General features: G+C 38.4%; 1 protein-coding gene across 1 annotated transcript; it reads right to left on the bottom strand.

Moving 5' to 3' along the window:
• Positions 1–1585: 1585 nt before the first annotated feature.
• Positions 1586–14336, bottom strand: LOC144664065 (NADH-ubiquinone oxidoreductase 49 kDa subunit-like). The gene is made up of 16 exons (XM_078525193.1): positions 13703–14336; positions 12379–12509; positions 11189–11292; positions 10665–10745; positions 10212–10332; positions 9274–9386; positions 8836–8910; positions 8374–8451; positions 7573–7658; positions 7012–7131; positions 6846–6897; positions 5598–5675; positions 4912–5007; positions 4365–4448; positions 3230–3287; positions 1586–2292 (listed from the first exon to the last, which is right to left on the bottom strand). Exons 1-16 carry the CDS (start codon positions 13786–13788, stop codon positions 2255–2257), a joined length of 1401 nt encoding a protein of 466 aa, XP_078381319.1. The 5' UTR covers positions 13789–14336; the 3' UTR covers positions 1586–2254.
• Positions 14337–16122: the final 1786 nt, after the last annotated feature.

The following is a 16122-nucleotide window of genomic DNA, read 5'->3' as shown; positions in this document are numbered from 1 at the left end:
TGCTGTAACCTACTATCAAGTACGTTTAATAGACTATCAACTAGCCAGTTTTTTTCCAAGCCTAGCGTATTTCTGGTCTGTGCGACAACTGTTGGACGAAGTTTAAAATTATTTTCTGTGATGTCATGGCTATAACGATCTCATATCCAACAAGCGCCAGTGGAATAATTGTTTTATTAAAAACGAACAAAGAATTGCAATATTTGAGCTCCCCAGAAGTTTTCGTTGACGCGTTTCGGCTACCATATTTGTGGTCAATGGTATACGAGCTCATATCCATTGCCTGTTAACCAATCAAAACGCAGGAATTGCAATATACCATTGCTAGTTTTTACCCAAGTGCGCGCACGCAATGAGCCAGTCATAATCCAAAGCAGAAACATGCAACCGCTGTTAGGCGCACGAATGCAACTGGTGCACAGCAAGGGAAAACATGCGACCGATTTGGGGAGAAGGGATGGCGCTGCAGTGGCGAGGGCGCTCGCCTCCCACCAATGTGGCCCGGGTTCGATTCCCGGACCTGGCGTCATTTGTGGGTTGAGTTTAATGTTGGTTCTCGTCCTTGCTCCGAGGGTTTTTCTCCGGGTTCTCCGGTTTTTCCTCCCGCAAAAATCAACACTACTTAATTCCAATTCGATCGGTAACAGTGGACGAAGAGCCACCCTGTGGAAGTGCCACTGCAAATTCCCATTCATGTTTTATATTTCGTAACCGTAAACCGGTGAAGCTGGGAAAGAATTTAACCGATGCTTAGCGCGGGGAAAACAAACACCGGTGCCTGGCGCGGGAAAACATGTAATAACCGATGCCTAGCGCGGCTAAGGTAACCCGTCAGGGTTTGTTCCTCAAGATTTCTCTTGAGACAAGAAGCATTTGACTCGTGACAACGACGAGAGGAATTCTACTAAAATTAATTCTGTACACGAGAAACAAACGCTACAGATTGTTTATTTAATATAGTCTATTATATACAGTACATTTTAAATTTAAATCAATTTCAATCTAGTATATATTTAAAATCTTGTCAATTTCAAATTTAGCCTACATTACAAAATGATACCTTCACAAGAGTAATCTTCATCGTTCACGTCACGTTTAGCGTGCGTTTTGATGGTCACGCAACAATTCTACTGAGAATAACGTTGCGCGACGACCCGCCACGAAGGACCATGCCAGAAGTTATATTTCAGCACGGAATACTTTTAATCAGCACGGATCTGGCTGAATAATCTGCATAATACATAAGGGACGGACCATTATTTTTTTGGAGGAGGGGGGGGGGGAATGAAAAATATTGAAAAAAATTGTTTTCAGGGCCTAGAAAGACAAAATAAATTGTTTGCAAACACGATATGTATAACAAAAAATAGTTAGAATTTCGAAAAAAATGTTTGCAGAGGTGCATAAACTAAAAAAAAAAGTTTGCAGAGGAAAATTTTTCATCCCCCCCCCCTCCAAGAAAATAATGGTCCGTCCCTAACAACCACTAAACAATATTATAAGGATACGTATACGTTACTGTGGTCCGTACACTTAGCTGCGATAACGTTTTGTCCAACAAACTTCTCGAATAAAGTCCGGGGGGGGGGGCACTCCCATACATGAGCTATATAGGTATGTGCCGCTGTGAAGGGTATGGTTTTCAAGCAGTTTAGTCTGGGATAGGGTATAGAAATCAGAGAGTTTTGGTCTGGAAAAGGGTAGCATTTTCCGGGAAACTGATCGGTGGTATGACAAAATAAGTCCAGAATAGGAATAGAAACTCAGAAGAGAGAGAGGATTTCCTAAACGTTAATAAAAACATCGCAGCATCGTTGTTGACAGATGGTTTTCCATTAAAACACTGATAGTGATACAGTTCTAAAAAAATGCAAGTCTGGGATAGGGTAGGGATTTTCGGTGTCTAGTCTAGTATAGGGTTGCAAAAATCAGCTGAAAATGGTCTAGTATAGGGTAAGGCCTTCAAATTCCCAGCGGCACACCCCACCCAAAAATATACAGGGTGCCCCCCCCCCCCCCCACGGGAATAACGTCCCGTGCACGCACCAGCAAGTATGCCACAAAATTAAAATAATATAAAAAATCTTAAAACGGGTTTCAAATCAGTCTGAAGAGAGCTACGTATGAATATAACTTCTCTCTCAAATATCGATCGCTTTTTTGTTTGCTTTATCTTGTATGTACAGAATGATAAATTCCTAAAACTAAACCTTCCATTACATATTAATTCTTATTCTCTTGAACGGTTCAAAACTTAGCGATCGATTTCTCCAAACACAACATCGAGGGTACCTGAAGAGAAAGAAACAAAAATACAGAGATATATAAGGGCATGCGCTCCTAGACATGATCAATCGTTAAACTAAATGCAAAAAGTGGCTTATCGCAAAGATTTTGCTGCTTCAAGTTGCTAAAATTACGAGTACCTTCACTTACACGCCTAGAATTTACCGAGAGGAAGGGAGAGCAAAGTGTAATTAGTTTTTGCGACACAAGGCAAGAATTTGAAAAGTCTGCCCCACTTTTTTTCAACAAAAACTTATGATACGAACCTTTGAGAACTCCCTTCAGTGCATTAATACCTTATTATAGGAAATTAACGCTTGTGTAAATTAAGGTATTTGAAATTAACGCGACTTAAATTAACACGAATCGAAGGAAATATTACTTCCCAATAAAGGAAATTAACGCGAAAGAGAGGGTAACATTTCAAAATGAAGGAAATAAACGCGACGTACACAAAGAAAAACACTTGTTGAGACAACAGAAACAAGTTCATTTCAACACTAGGCGTATAATCCGAGACGGAAACAATGTTCGTGATACTAAACACAAACGTATCGGTTAAGCGAAGGAATCTGACCACTCCGAGCGATGAAGAAATAATGCCTTTTCCTAGGAAATAAGAACGTCTGGACTGTATCAAAAAATTGGGGCCAAAATAATGGAAATTAAGGTGGTGGAAATTAACGTTCCACTAAATAAACGGCACGGAAATTAACGTTAACAAAAATTAGCGCGACTTAAAATAACGCGAATTTTTGAAATTCGCGTTAATTTCATGAAGCGTTAATTTCCTATAATAAGGCATTCGTACTTTTTAACAAAATAAGACCGTTATGTTAAGGTTTCAAGCCGAGACGGTGATGTAAATGTCTTCGCTTATGACTTTTCGTAGTTATGCTCCTACCAAAACAGCGAAAAAAATGTTGGTAACCAGAAAACATACCCATGATTGCTACAACATCAGCCAACATGTGACCAGTAGCCAACAAATTCATGCCAGCCTGGTGAGAAAACAGAGTTACGTTATCATTAAGGTTCGACCTGACGTTATACACATTACGTTCAGAACCAAACAGTGGACCAACACTCAGGGTCTTAAAATAACTGAGGAGAATATGCTACCTTTGCAATAACATCTGCAAATGGTTAGACATTCTAGTCTTCTCGGATAAGGACGATAAACCGTAGGTCCCGTCTCCTGCATCTTCAGTGTGTATGGCCAGCAGGGGACGTTAAAAAAATCCACACACATCGTTATGAGTAGGGCAGGGAGTTCCCGGTGTTGTGGCCCCGGGGAGGTACTCCCATATGTGGCCTATATAGGTATATGCCGCCCGATAGGGTGTGGTTTTTGAGGTTCTCGGTCCTTAAATAGGGTATCATTTTTGCTCCTTTTGGCAATGAGTTCCCGGTGTGATCCTTAGATAGGGTACCTAAATTCTACAAGCTAAAATAAACGCCCAGCTAAACCAAAAAAGGTATCTTAAAACTGAATTTTCTGTTCAGGTATTAGTAAAGCGATTTTATAGAGATTTGTGTCTTGCCGCGCGCGGTTAGCCGTTATTTGGGTCGTCATGGAACGCTTCTCCTCCCCTTGAATAGGGTGGCATTTTTCGGTTTTGGGCCTTAAAAAGGGTATCAATTTTCGCTTTCTTTATCCTTAAATAGGGTCAGGGTTTAAGAACCTTGGCGGCACATCCCTATCCGAAATTTTTGGGAGTACCCCCCCCCCCCGGGGGTTGTGGCCTGGTCTTTGCGCCGCTGTTGAATGCTCGGTTTCATTAGCATTACTTGCTAGAGCCTAACACGCCTCATAATATCAAGGGTAAATAAAGTTTCAGTTCAGTTCAGTTCAGTTTCGTTCAAGAGTCAATACGGAGTTTTATCTCAAATTTGTGAAATCTTTTACTTCTTATGTAGTGAACAAGCCACAATCATGTGGTTGTTCACTTCGCTAACCTTACAAAAACTTGCTTGTTGCCAAGTTAAAACTATTGCTTAGTCAAGCAGTTTTTCTAGCCAAATGCCTTCAAAAACTTTAAGATCAAATTTGAACTCCCGTAAAGAAAAGCCCTTACCATGTGAGCAAATCCGGGAGCTTTAATTTTACAGCGGTAAGGTTTGTTGGTACCATCTGACACAAGATAAACACCAAACTCTCCCTGAAAACATTAACAAAAAAACAAGAATTAATTTTTGTCAGTTATCAAAATTCCCTGACTTTTCCCTGATAAAAAAAAACAAATTTCCCTGACCAAAGAATGCAAAATGTCAGATATAACTTCAGCCTCTTGCCTCCATTTCCAAAAGGAAAAACATTGCTGAGATCACATTGACCTGAAATACTTCTTCCAGCCTTTAATGGAATTACATCAGTGGTGATATAATTTCAATTTTCCATGACTTTTTCTTCATGAGGTCATTTTCCCTGAGTCAAAATAAAATTCTTTGACTTTTCCCTGACCTTGAGGAATTTTACTTTTCCCTGACCATTTCCTGACCTGTTGCAACCCTGTTATGCCCTTTCAACATACATAGCTGACAGTATTTGAGGGACAGCTGTGCAATGGCAAAAAATAAGTGTATGTAGATGTATTAATGAATGTTTTAAAACGATGTTTATACCTTAGGAGCTTCAATTGCTGTGTATGTTGCGCCCGGAGGAACTTGATAGCCTTCCGTGAAGAGCTTAAAATGGTGGATAAGCGCTTCCATAGACTCCTGCAGAGGTCAATAATAGCAATGGTAAGCTATGGAGCAGGTTGTGGGTGAAATCAGAGTCAATAATGCAAGAAAAGGTAGCATACAGAAGAGTATGTACCATTAGGGTAATGTAGGTAGGGTAGGGTAGGATAGACGGAGGGTGGGGTGGAGTTGGGTGGTGAAGGGGGGGGTAGGATGGGTAAGGTCAGGGTACTGTAGTAAGGTTAGGGTGGTTAGGGTGGGGCAGGGTATAAAGGTGGGGTGGGGTAGGGTAGGGTAGGTAGGGTAGACAAAGGTGGGGTAGGATGGGGTAGGGTAGGGAAGGGTAGAGTACTAAAATACAAATAAAATAGGTTAGGTAGGGTGGGGCAGGATAAAGTATCAAGTATCAGTTCCAATGTCTAATATCACGGTAACTCCACTGTTCTGTCAGGTAGATGGACAAAGGCTCTAAAGCACTACTTGACACAAAGTCCAGTACACTAACCATAACGTTTCCCATACCAAAAAATTTAAGAAACTCATTATTCTCAGCTGCGCTGCTGAGTAGAAGTTGACGCTTGGATTAGCTTAACTCTTGTTTAAACATGCAGTCTGCAAAACATTACCTTCATTTCAGATCTCTTTGGTGGTGAGATCTTCGCATCATCCACTTTTATTTCACCAGCAGGCATTCTGTTTAGACACTGAAGAGAGAACCAGTACATAAATAAGATAATAACAGTTTAAACTAAATATCCTGAGGTTAATAATAGGTGCTTATTAACTGATCAGGACAGCTGGACGGTAAAGAGAGAAGACATCCGGACCAAGCATAACAAGGTGCACTACAGTACATAATTTCACATGTAACGATGGAAATCAAATTAATTACAGGGCCAAATTACCGCCTCATTGTAGAATGTTAGAAACATTCTACAAACAGGGACGGGTACAAGGGTACTTGTCACTGTATCCTGCAGGGTGGAGGGGGACAGGGGGGTGGGAGCCCGGGAGAAAAGGGGCGGGAAGCGGGAGGAGAGAGGCCGGGAAGCGGGATTCTTAAGGTGCAGGAACTGGGAGAAAACAAGTGAAATTTTGTAACATTTCATTATATTTCGCAATAGACATGGAACAAACAGGAGAGAAAAGCTACGGAAAGGGGCGGGAGGGGGGAGTAAAGGGTACAGGAAGCGGGAGTAAAAGGTACGGGAGGCGGGAGGTTCAGACCCCCCTGTCCCCCCACACTGCAGGGGTGACACAATCCTTGCAATGCCAAGTAAATTGAATCGCAGAGGTAGATGGGGGAGGGGGGTCGGGGAAAGAAAGTGGAGACTCCCATATTAAAGTGATAGGCATGCTTGTCATCTTACTTAGGGGTGAACAGATTTTAGTCTCACTTCAGGTGTTGAGAACAGAATACCAAAATTCTATACCCTCAAGGTCTGGTTTAGGATTTTATGTAAAGTAATTTAAAAAACACTGTCACAATGTGTTGTTAGTCTGCACCAATCAGGCATGAAACAGTGGTATCCTTTAGGGTTCAACTAAGCTTGAGCCATGCCCAGATTAGTCTCTTTTAAGAGCACCCCCACCCTTTTACATGAAGTCTGCCAGCACTGAAATTGACCTGGGTTTTGAAACTCTGACACCTTGAATACTGTGACTGGTAATGAAACACTTATAATATTACTTGTTCGTTTTTTATTTCAAGTGACAATTTTAAATAAAATTATTTCCGCCTCATCAAGGTATTTAATATACAGTTAGTTAAACAAATCAAAATTTTATAGGTGTTGTCAATGTCTTTAGAAGAGATTCGATTATATCATGGCTCCACTCAAATATTTGATAAGAAAAAATACAACATTGCAAACCTGATGAATAATTCTCAAACTCTGCCTCATTTCCTCAACTCTAACTAAATATCTGAAAGGTTTAAAAGAAATAAAATAAAGAAATCATGTAAACTAATAGTAAGGAATTATGCAGAAAATTTTTGCACAAACGTCCTTATAAGTATTGCTGTACACACACACACACCTGTCGTAACAATCTCCATTTTTGCCGATAGGGATATCAAAATCCACCTGATCATAAGCATCATATGGCTGCGTTTTACGAAGATCCCACTTAATTCCAGAACCACGTAACAAGGGCCCACTGGTGAAAACAAAAACATCCATAAAATAAATATTATTATCATGGTTGCTTTAGCTTATGAAAAGGAACAGTCAAAATACAAAATGTATGGAGACCTGGTCCAGTTCAGCTAGCTGAGAATTTAAAAATTACTTTTTATTCCACCATAAACATGACATGTTACAGCCAAATGTGTCCCCAAATTGGATGTAAAGTTTTGGTGCAGTTTTTTGTTTCCATGACTTGTTCTACATGTATATCTCCATTTGCTGAAAATACAGTGACACTTATATTCACCAACACAACTCCACTCCACTAACACAATTTGACCAACCAACACATGGGAGGGGATTTTTACAGTTTGTGGGAAAACAAACATGACAATTTAAATGTCTACAATATTCATGCATGAAAAAAAAAAACATATAAATTATTATAAACAAAAAACACAAGATCACAAACCTAAAACCCCAGTTCAAAGCATCTTCTGCTGACACTACTGCAATATTGACTGTACGCTGTTTCCAGATTCTGTTGTTTGTCAACATCTGAAGATTATAAACAGGTATTGGATGAGGTTTTTGTGACATCCTGAATAAAGTGGTATCAGCCTCAGCCTTCGGCTTCCACTTCCACTTACCACTTACCTCGGCCTTGATTATTCTGGATATCACAAAAGCCGAATCTAAAAATTGTTTTATTAAATTTTGTTTTACAGGTAAACAAAATAACAACAAATGATATTGGCATTTGTGTCCTTCTTCAATCTTGTCTTCTGGCTCTGAACTCTTTTTGGCTTGTAATATTTCTGGAACAATTCCTTTGCAATTGCCTCTAACATTGCTCTTGAAAGTCATGTATTGTGCATGCAACCTACTGTAGCAGATTAGTGAATAGTCTGTTGGTTGCACTGATTCCCAGAGTTAAATGTAGGCCCTTAGGCAATGAGAAGAGAGATAGTGACTACAATGTATAATTTATTGTTATGTAACATAGCTGGTAATCGTAACTATAAAAAAAAATTTAAAATCTGATGAGTCTTAAGTTAATGCAACAGTTCTACACAGAGCATTGAATCTATCCAACTCAGAAGCTGGAAAAGTCCATATGAAATGTTTTGAGTTGCCTCCCCCCTTCTCCCAGAATTTTCATGAATGTGTTTTACTTGTGTTATTGGGTTCCTTTAATTTTCCCATTGGCATCAAAGATAAACTCAACTGCAGAACAGATCCCTTTTTAACTTTAATTTGTAATTTGAAATACCTCTTCAAGATCATCTATCCTTTGAGAAAACCTGGTGCTCCAATCATAAATATCATCCATTAACCCAAGGGGTAAATCCTGATAAAGAAAGCAAAAACGTTACAAATAACAGTTACTTTAGTTTTTACTTTTCACAACAACAGAACATTTAAATCATGGTACCATGAGTTAAAACAATCCGCTGGATCAAAATGGAATTACAAGGTTATTAATCAAAGAGCTACTGTACAATGTATAGAAATTCGCACAGTACAGCTGGTCAATTGACATTCAAATCAGTAAACCACATATCTCTTACAGAAGCAATTATCTTCAGTTGCAAACTCGGCAATAACACTGACAACAAAAAACAGACGGAACAACACAAATTTCACTCGAGGTGAAGATTGGTTAGCAAATGTCAGCCAATACACAAAGCTTACAATTTGTAAAGTTTAGATTGTCAGTTCAATGTGATCTTACTATAGCCACTCCTCCAGGTCTGACATAAGCAGCGTGCAGGCGTGCACCAGATACACGTTCATAAAACTCCATCAACTACAAAAAGACAAAAGTTCGAATATCAAAAGCTTGCTCAACTCAACCTAGGAGAAAAGGAAAATGACAGGGGATAGTTTATAGTGTGTTGACTTATAAGGTAATGCATTAAAAGGTCAAATTATTCTGGGCAATATCTGCCCTCTTTCTTTAGGTGTATAATATACACACATAGGCTTATTAATGAATTTCAAAGTAACCCCCCCCCTCCTGGAGAGCTACATATTAAAGAAAATAAAAACTACACCTTAACACTCTACTGGCATAGTGAAACAGCACAAATACTTTTACTTATATTTAAGCAAAGACAAATATTAAATAATTCACTTAGAATCACACATTAAACACTTTTAAGATTATCACCTTCTCTCTCTCTTCAAGAAACCAAAACATGGGTGTCATGGCACCCACATCAAGTGCATGGCTGCCCAGAGCCATCAGGTGGTTCAGTATTCTGGTAATTTCTCCAAACATCACTAAAATGCAAGACGGAGACAATAATGAGTTTGCAGTGATCACAGGCCAAATGCTTAACAATCTTCTTAAAAAGAGTGGGTTGACATGGTTGCCAATTATCTACCTTAAAGTTTTCTTCTTCAATCCTCCTCTAAATCTTATTGTTGAGTTCTTAATTGATGTATCTTATTAAAAGAGCTACGTCATGAACAATGCATTTTGAAAAGACTGGCAAGTATTTTAAAGTTTGTCATACTAGGTAATCGGTCTTTATCTTCATCAGTCGAAACCATCCTTGTGTATTTTCATGTTTTTATTACTCCATTGTTGTTTTGCTACATGTATGTTAGAAAACTATTATTTTGAAGTTTCCCTTCACTTTGAAAGTAAAAAGAAAGACTTAAATATTGTGACATGCCCTTAACTGCATAACCTGCACTGTGAAAATTGCTATTAATCATTTCAATGTCTTCTGAGACAGGAAAAAAAAAACTAGTAGTCTAAGATCACTTATATCCACCAGCATAAAGTTTTCTAAATTTTTTTGGAAACAAAAAAAAAAAACAATGACAAAGGCATCTCTAAGCCCCAATCTTTCTGGACAGCCAATCTTTTGAAAATATGATTATGGTCAAACTAAACATTAGGAGCTTAGAGATTCAGAACCATCCTCTCCCCAAATTATTAATTCCTGTTTTCTATTTTTGCCAACAATTTTTTTTTTTATCAGTATCATTTTCATTGGTTTAGACAAGGAATACAGGTAGCCTAAAGTAAAAAAGGAAAGTAAAATATTGCTTCTTCTAATTAATTTTTACATGGGCATGTATAAGAGCAAGCCCTACCTCTGATCCATTTAGCTCTTTTTGGAATGTCAATGTTTAGAAGTCTTTCCACAGCCAGGGAGAAACACTGCTCATTTGTCATCATTGACACATAATCCAGACGATCAAAGTATGGTAAGGCCTGAAAGACAAGTCAGAATAATTATTTAATCTAGTAGATACTTTCAATTGTATAGCAGAGTTGTGACACACTAACAAAATTCAAACAAAAATATTCTAAGTGTCAAAAAATTCAAAATTTAATGACGTTTCAGGCTGAGCCCTTCTTTAGTGTTGTTGTCTGAAATGACAATGTCATTGACTGCATTTCAATTGTTACACACTAGTTGTATTCCCAATAAATTTAAGAAAACTGATATTATTAGAAAAGAAATACCATAGTTATAACCCACTCATGAATAATTATATTTCCTAACTACCAGAGTCACAACATTTAGTTATTTCTTTACTCACCTGTAGGTAAGTTTTGTACTCTATCAGTTTCTCAGTAGCACGATGCAACAGGCCGATATGAGGATCTGCACGTCTTACAACCTGGAAATATTATACAAAACATGATCAATACAAGTGTCAAAATTAACTTTACTTTTTAAAATGAATGAAGAGAAGATCCTCACAGTTATGAACACAACTTAAGCAGTTGCGAAAAGATTAAGCCTGAAAAAATCAGGCTTGCCGGGAGTCGAACCCTGACCTCTGCGATACCAGTGCAGCGCTCTAACCAACTGAGCTAACAAGCCAACTGGTAAAAAAATTGAGCTAACAAGCAAATCTCACCTCTGCGATACCGGTGTGAACAGTGCTCTAACCAATTGAGCTGACAAGCCAACTGGGAGCTGGCATTCAAATTGGTTTTTAATAGACAACTTCTTATTATAAGTACCATTTAACATTTAAATGTTACTTTTTAGAAATATTTACATTTGAACTTTTCAGTTTAGGAAATTACAACGAAAATAAAACAAAGAGAACTTTGCCTCTCCGTCAAGCTCCAGAACAAGTCGCAACACACCATGAGCTGCGGGATGTTGTGGACCAAGGTTGATGGTCATGTTTGTTACCAGTTTTTCCTGAATAGGAACTACAACAAAAGAAATATTGTGTTTATATAACACAACATAATATTCTCCCACCCAGCACTAAAAAAAATGTATAGGCTTAGTAAGGAGATTTCCAATTTGGACAGCAAAGAAATGATCCTCACAGTGAATTGCAATTAAAGAAAATTATTTGCAAAGAAAGAAACCAGAAAAAATTCTTACTTCAACAGGATTTGAACCTGTGACCTCCAGGATACTGGTGCGATGCTCTACCAGCTGAGCTATTGAAGCTTTGCATGGGAGCGAGGTCAATTGTGAGTTCATATTTTCCCGTGAAAGGAATACTGTAGAATAATGGGCCAGAATTTTTTTCTAGTTTCTTTCTTTGCAATTTTTTTAATTGCAATTCACTGCAAGGATCATTTCTTCACTTTAAATCTCATCCTCCGTTAACATATATGAATCGCAAACATTCCCACGACACTGTCCTATCAAAGTACATCTGGGACCAAAGAGACAAAAACAACGATTTCTCAATCAAGTGGTCAATTGTCATGCGAGCAAGCTCTTACAGGGGAAACCCGTCTCGCTGCAATTTGTGTCTGACAGAGAAGCTCTGTATTCTATCCGCTGACAGGTCTACTCTCCTCAATAAGAGATCTGAATTAATCACCAATTGCAGGCACGAAAACAAGTTTTATGCAGCCAATCAAAAGCAGGATCACTCAAACCGCCCTCCATGAATGTAGTTTAAATTTTCTTTCAACTGCTATTAACGGCACAGTCTGATGATCGCCTCGTGCGTGAAACTTTAAGTAACTGTCCGTTCAGTCTCAATCTTTTAATTATAGTATGAATTATTTCATATACTTTATGTCAATGATTGTAAATTTCTAAAAAAAAACAGCAATGTTATATTGCAATTCCTGAGTCTTGATTGGTTAACAAGCAATGGTATATGAGCTCATATACCATGGACCACAAATAATACATGTCTTTTACGAGAACAGCCAGGGAGCTTAAAAAGCTTTGGGTGTTTAATAAAACAATAATTGTTTCATTCCACTCGCGCTTGTTGGATATGAGATTTATTATGCATGGGGTTCAACTCTATCAATAGGACATACCGTCCACATCCCATTTAGCAGACTCCTCATCAGGATACATCACAGTTCCTGCATAGGAAGCTAACTCAGGCTGTAACTTCAATGGCTTCATTTCTTCTTGAACTTCACTCACTGGAAGTCGCCGCAGGTGCCTACTCAGAGATGGAGGAAAAAAGGAAAGGCATAAGAAAAGCTGTGGCAGGCACCATGGCCTAATGGTCGGTGCCCTGGACTCCGGATTGAGCAGTCCCGGTATCTAGCCTTGGCCGAGGTCATTGTGTTGTGTTCTTGGGCAAGACACTTTACTCTCATTGTGCCTCTCTTCACCCAGGTGTATAAATGGGTACTGGCGAATTTAATTCTAGGGGTAACCCTGTGATGGACTAGCATCCCATCCAGGGGGGAGTGAAAATACTCCTAGTCACTTCATGCTACTGAAACCGGGATAAGCTCCGGCCTGATGGGCCACTAGGCTCAAATGCAGACTTAACCCCTTACAGTAAGGAAAGCTATAAATAAATCAAACACTTAATGGAACAAGAGCATTTTCCCTATTATTTCATATGGGGGCTCATGGCTCGGTTAGGATCGGACAGCCATAGGAGCACGCTCCTAGGAGCTGCGCCAGATGCAGATCAAGACTGCCAGTTGATCTACAACAGAAGATTTTTAAGCCGTTCAATAAATTCGCAGTTTGTGTTTTATCAAGTCTAAAACACTCGGCTGCGCCTCGTGTTTTAAACTTGATAAAACACTGCTGCTCATAATTTATTAAACATTACAAAATCGGGCAAGATATTCAGGTGATATAACAAAACACTTATTAAATGAGTAATAAGGGTCAGGGCCCACAGGTAAATATTTGGCTCTAAGTCATTTTGTGCAGACCAAGGAAAATATTTTTGCTCACAGCCCTTCCAGTACAAGCCAATGGGCTCAAATTATTTTGTGCGCATTATCACACCAGAGTATGTATTAAATACAGAAACAGACTACGGTAATATAAAAGTATCGTGTTACCATTACCATTATATATATTGAGAGCTATTGAACCGCAAACAGGCTAACTGGAGTTTCAACTAGAGCGTTATGAGGCTAGCCCGCAAAGCCGGAGTGAAGTCTGCAGTCTGCATTTTGTCAGGCATTGAATCTCATCGCCGCTCTCTCTTTATGTGGGACGATATAAACAAAAGAAGAATGAGTGTGTTCCTCCTTTATACGCACTAATGATTGTGCCTTTGCTAAAGCCTTAAGCTTATGTGTCATACGTCGCTAGTGAATGAAAACCAGCAAGCTGCATTGAGCTGCAAAAATGAAATTTTTAAAATGACAGAATCTAACATACCGTACAGCCGAAACAACAGGCACTCGACGAACAAACGCTTTGCCTTGAAAAAGTCGACTGAACTGACGAACAACACTCGCTGCCATTTTGAAATGTCTTTAACGTCACAATTTGAAAGGAAAACATGAAAACTCACACAAGCGGAAATGAAAATAAATATTTTTGTGGAAAACGTGAAGACTTGCACGAGCGGAACATGACCTTTTCGCGCCTAGTCCCAGTTCCGCGCTAACCTGGACGAATCTAGCCTGAGCGGGGGGTAGTGGGGAACAGGAAAAAAAAACAGTTTAACCATGGTTAATTAGGGCAAATTTTGACCATTTTAACCATGGTTAATTGGGGCAAATTTTGACCATTTTAACCATGGTTAATTGGGGCAAATTTTGACCATTTTAACCATGGTTAATTGGGGCAAATTTTGACCACTTTAACCATGGTTAATTGGGGCAAATTTTGACCACTTTAACCATGGTTAATTGGGGCAAATTTTGACCATTTTAACCATGGTTAATTGGAGCAAATTTTGACCACTTTAACCATGGTTAATTGGGGCAAATTTTGACCATTTTAACCATGGTTAATTGGGGCAAATTTTGACCATTTTAACCATGGTTAATTGGGGCAAATTTTGACCATTTTAACCATGGTTAATTGGGGAAAATTTTGACCATTTTAACCATGGTTAATTGGGGCAAATTTTGACCATTTTAACCATGGTTAATTGGGGCAAATTTTGACCATTTTAACCATGGTTAATTTGGGCAAATTTTGACCATTTTTAACCATGGTTAATTGGGGCAAATTTTGACCATTTTAACCATGGTTAATTGGGGCAAATTTTGACCATTTTAACCATGGTTAATTGGGGCAAATTTTGACCATTTTAACCATGGTTAATTGGGGCAAATTTTGACCATCTTAACCATGGTTAATTGGGGCAAATTTTGACCATTTTAACCATGGTTAATTGGGGCAAATTTTGACCATTTTAACCATGGTTAATTGGGGCAAATTTTGACCATTTTAACCATGGTTAATTGGGGCAAATTTTGACCATTTTAACCATGGTTAATTTGGGCAAATTTTGACCATTTTTAACCATGGTTAATTGGGGCAAATTTTGACCATTTTAACCATGGTTAATTGGGACAAATTTTGACCATTTTAACCATGGTTAATTGGAGCAAATTTTGACCATTTAACCATGGTTAATTGGGGCAAATTTTGACCATTTTAACCATGGTTAATTGGGGCAAATTTTGACCATCTTAACCATGGTTAATTGGGGCAAATTTTGACCATTTTACCATGGTTAATTGGGGCAAATTTTGACCATTTTAACCATGGTTAATTGGGGCAAATTTTGACCATTTTAACCATGGTTAATTGGAGCAAATTTTGACCATCTTAACCATGGTTAATTGGGGCAAATTTTGACCATTTTACCATGGTTAATTGGGGCAAATTTTGACCATTTTAACCATGGTTAATTGGGGCAAATTTTGACCATTTCAACCATGGCTAATTGGGGCAAATTTTGACCATTTCAACCATGGCTAATTGGGGCAAATTTTGACCATTTTAACCATGGTTAATTGGGGCAAATTTTGACCATTTTAACCATGGTTAATTGGGGCAAATTTTGACCATTTTAACCATGGTTAATTGGGGCAAATTTTGACCATTTTAACCATGGTTAATTGGGGCAAATTTTGACCATTTTAACCATGGTTAATTGGGGCAAATTTTGACCATTTTAACCATGGTTAATTGGGGCAAATTTTGACCATTTTAACCATGGTTAATTGGGGCAAATTTTGACCATTTTAACCATGGTTAATTGGGGCAAATTTTGACCATTTTAACCATGGTTAATTGGGGCAAATTTTGACCATTTTAACCATGGTTAATTGGGGCAAATTTTGACCATTTTAACCATGGTTAATTGGGGCAAATTTTGACCATTTTAACCATGGTTAATTGGGGCAAATTTTGACCATTTTAACCATGGTTAATTGGGGCAAATTTTGACCATTTTAACCATGGTTAATTGGGGCAAATTTTGACCATTTTAACCATGGTTAATTGGGTCATAGTTTTACCATTTTAACCATGGTTAATTGGGGCAAGTGTTGATCAATTTAACCATGGTTAATAGGGCCAAATTTTGATCATTGTAGCCATATAGTTTATTGGAGGAAATTTTGAAAACCAACAATGTTCCAGATACCGTATCCATCATCAGTTTTCGTACGTCTAAAAGTTGTAATAATGATATACCGTAAGATCCTGAGCGATGATAAGGCTTCATATAAGCCTCTGCGGTTTTTAGGCCCATCTAACATTTGGTTATAATCTCCCCACCCCGAATAAATACTCCCTTTTGGTACTTGACACTACACACGCGTTTGCATTGGTTT

This window comes from Oculina patagonica, chromosome 8 (assembly GCF_052425735.1).
Source record: "Oculina patagonica isolate OP01 chromosome 8, crgOcupat, whole genome shotgun sequence".
Lineage (NCBI taxonomy): Eukaryota > Metazoa > Cnidaria > Anthozoa > Scleractinia > Oculinidae > Oculina > Oculina patagonica.
This window is presented reverse-complemented; position numbering and strand designations above follow the sequence as displayed.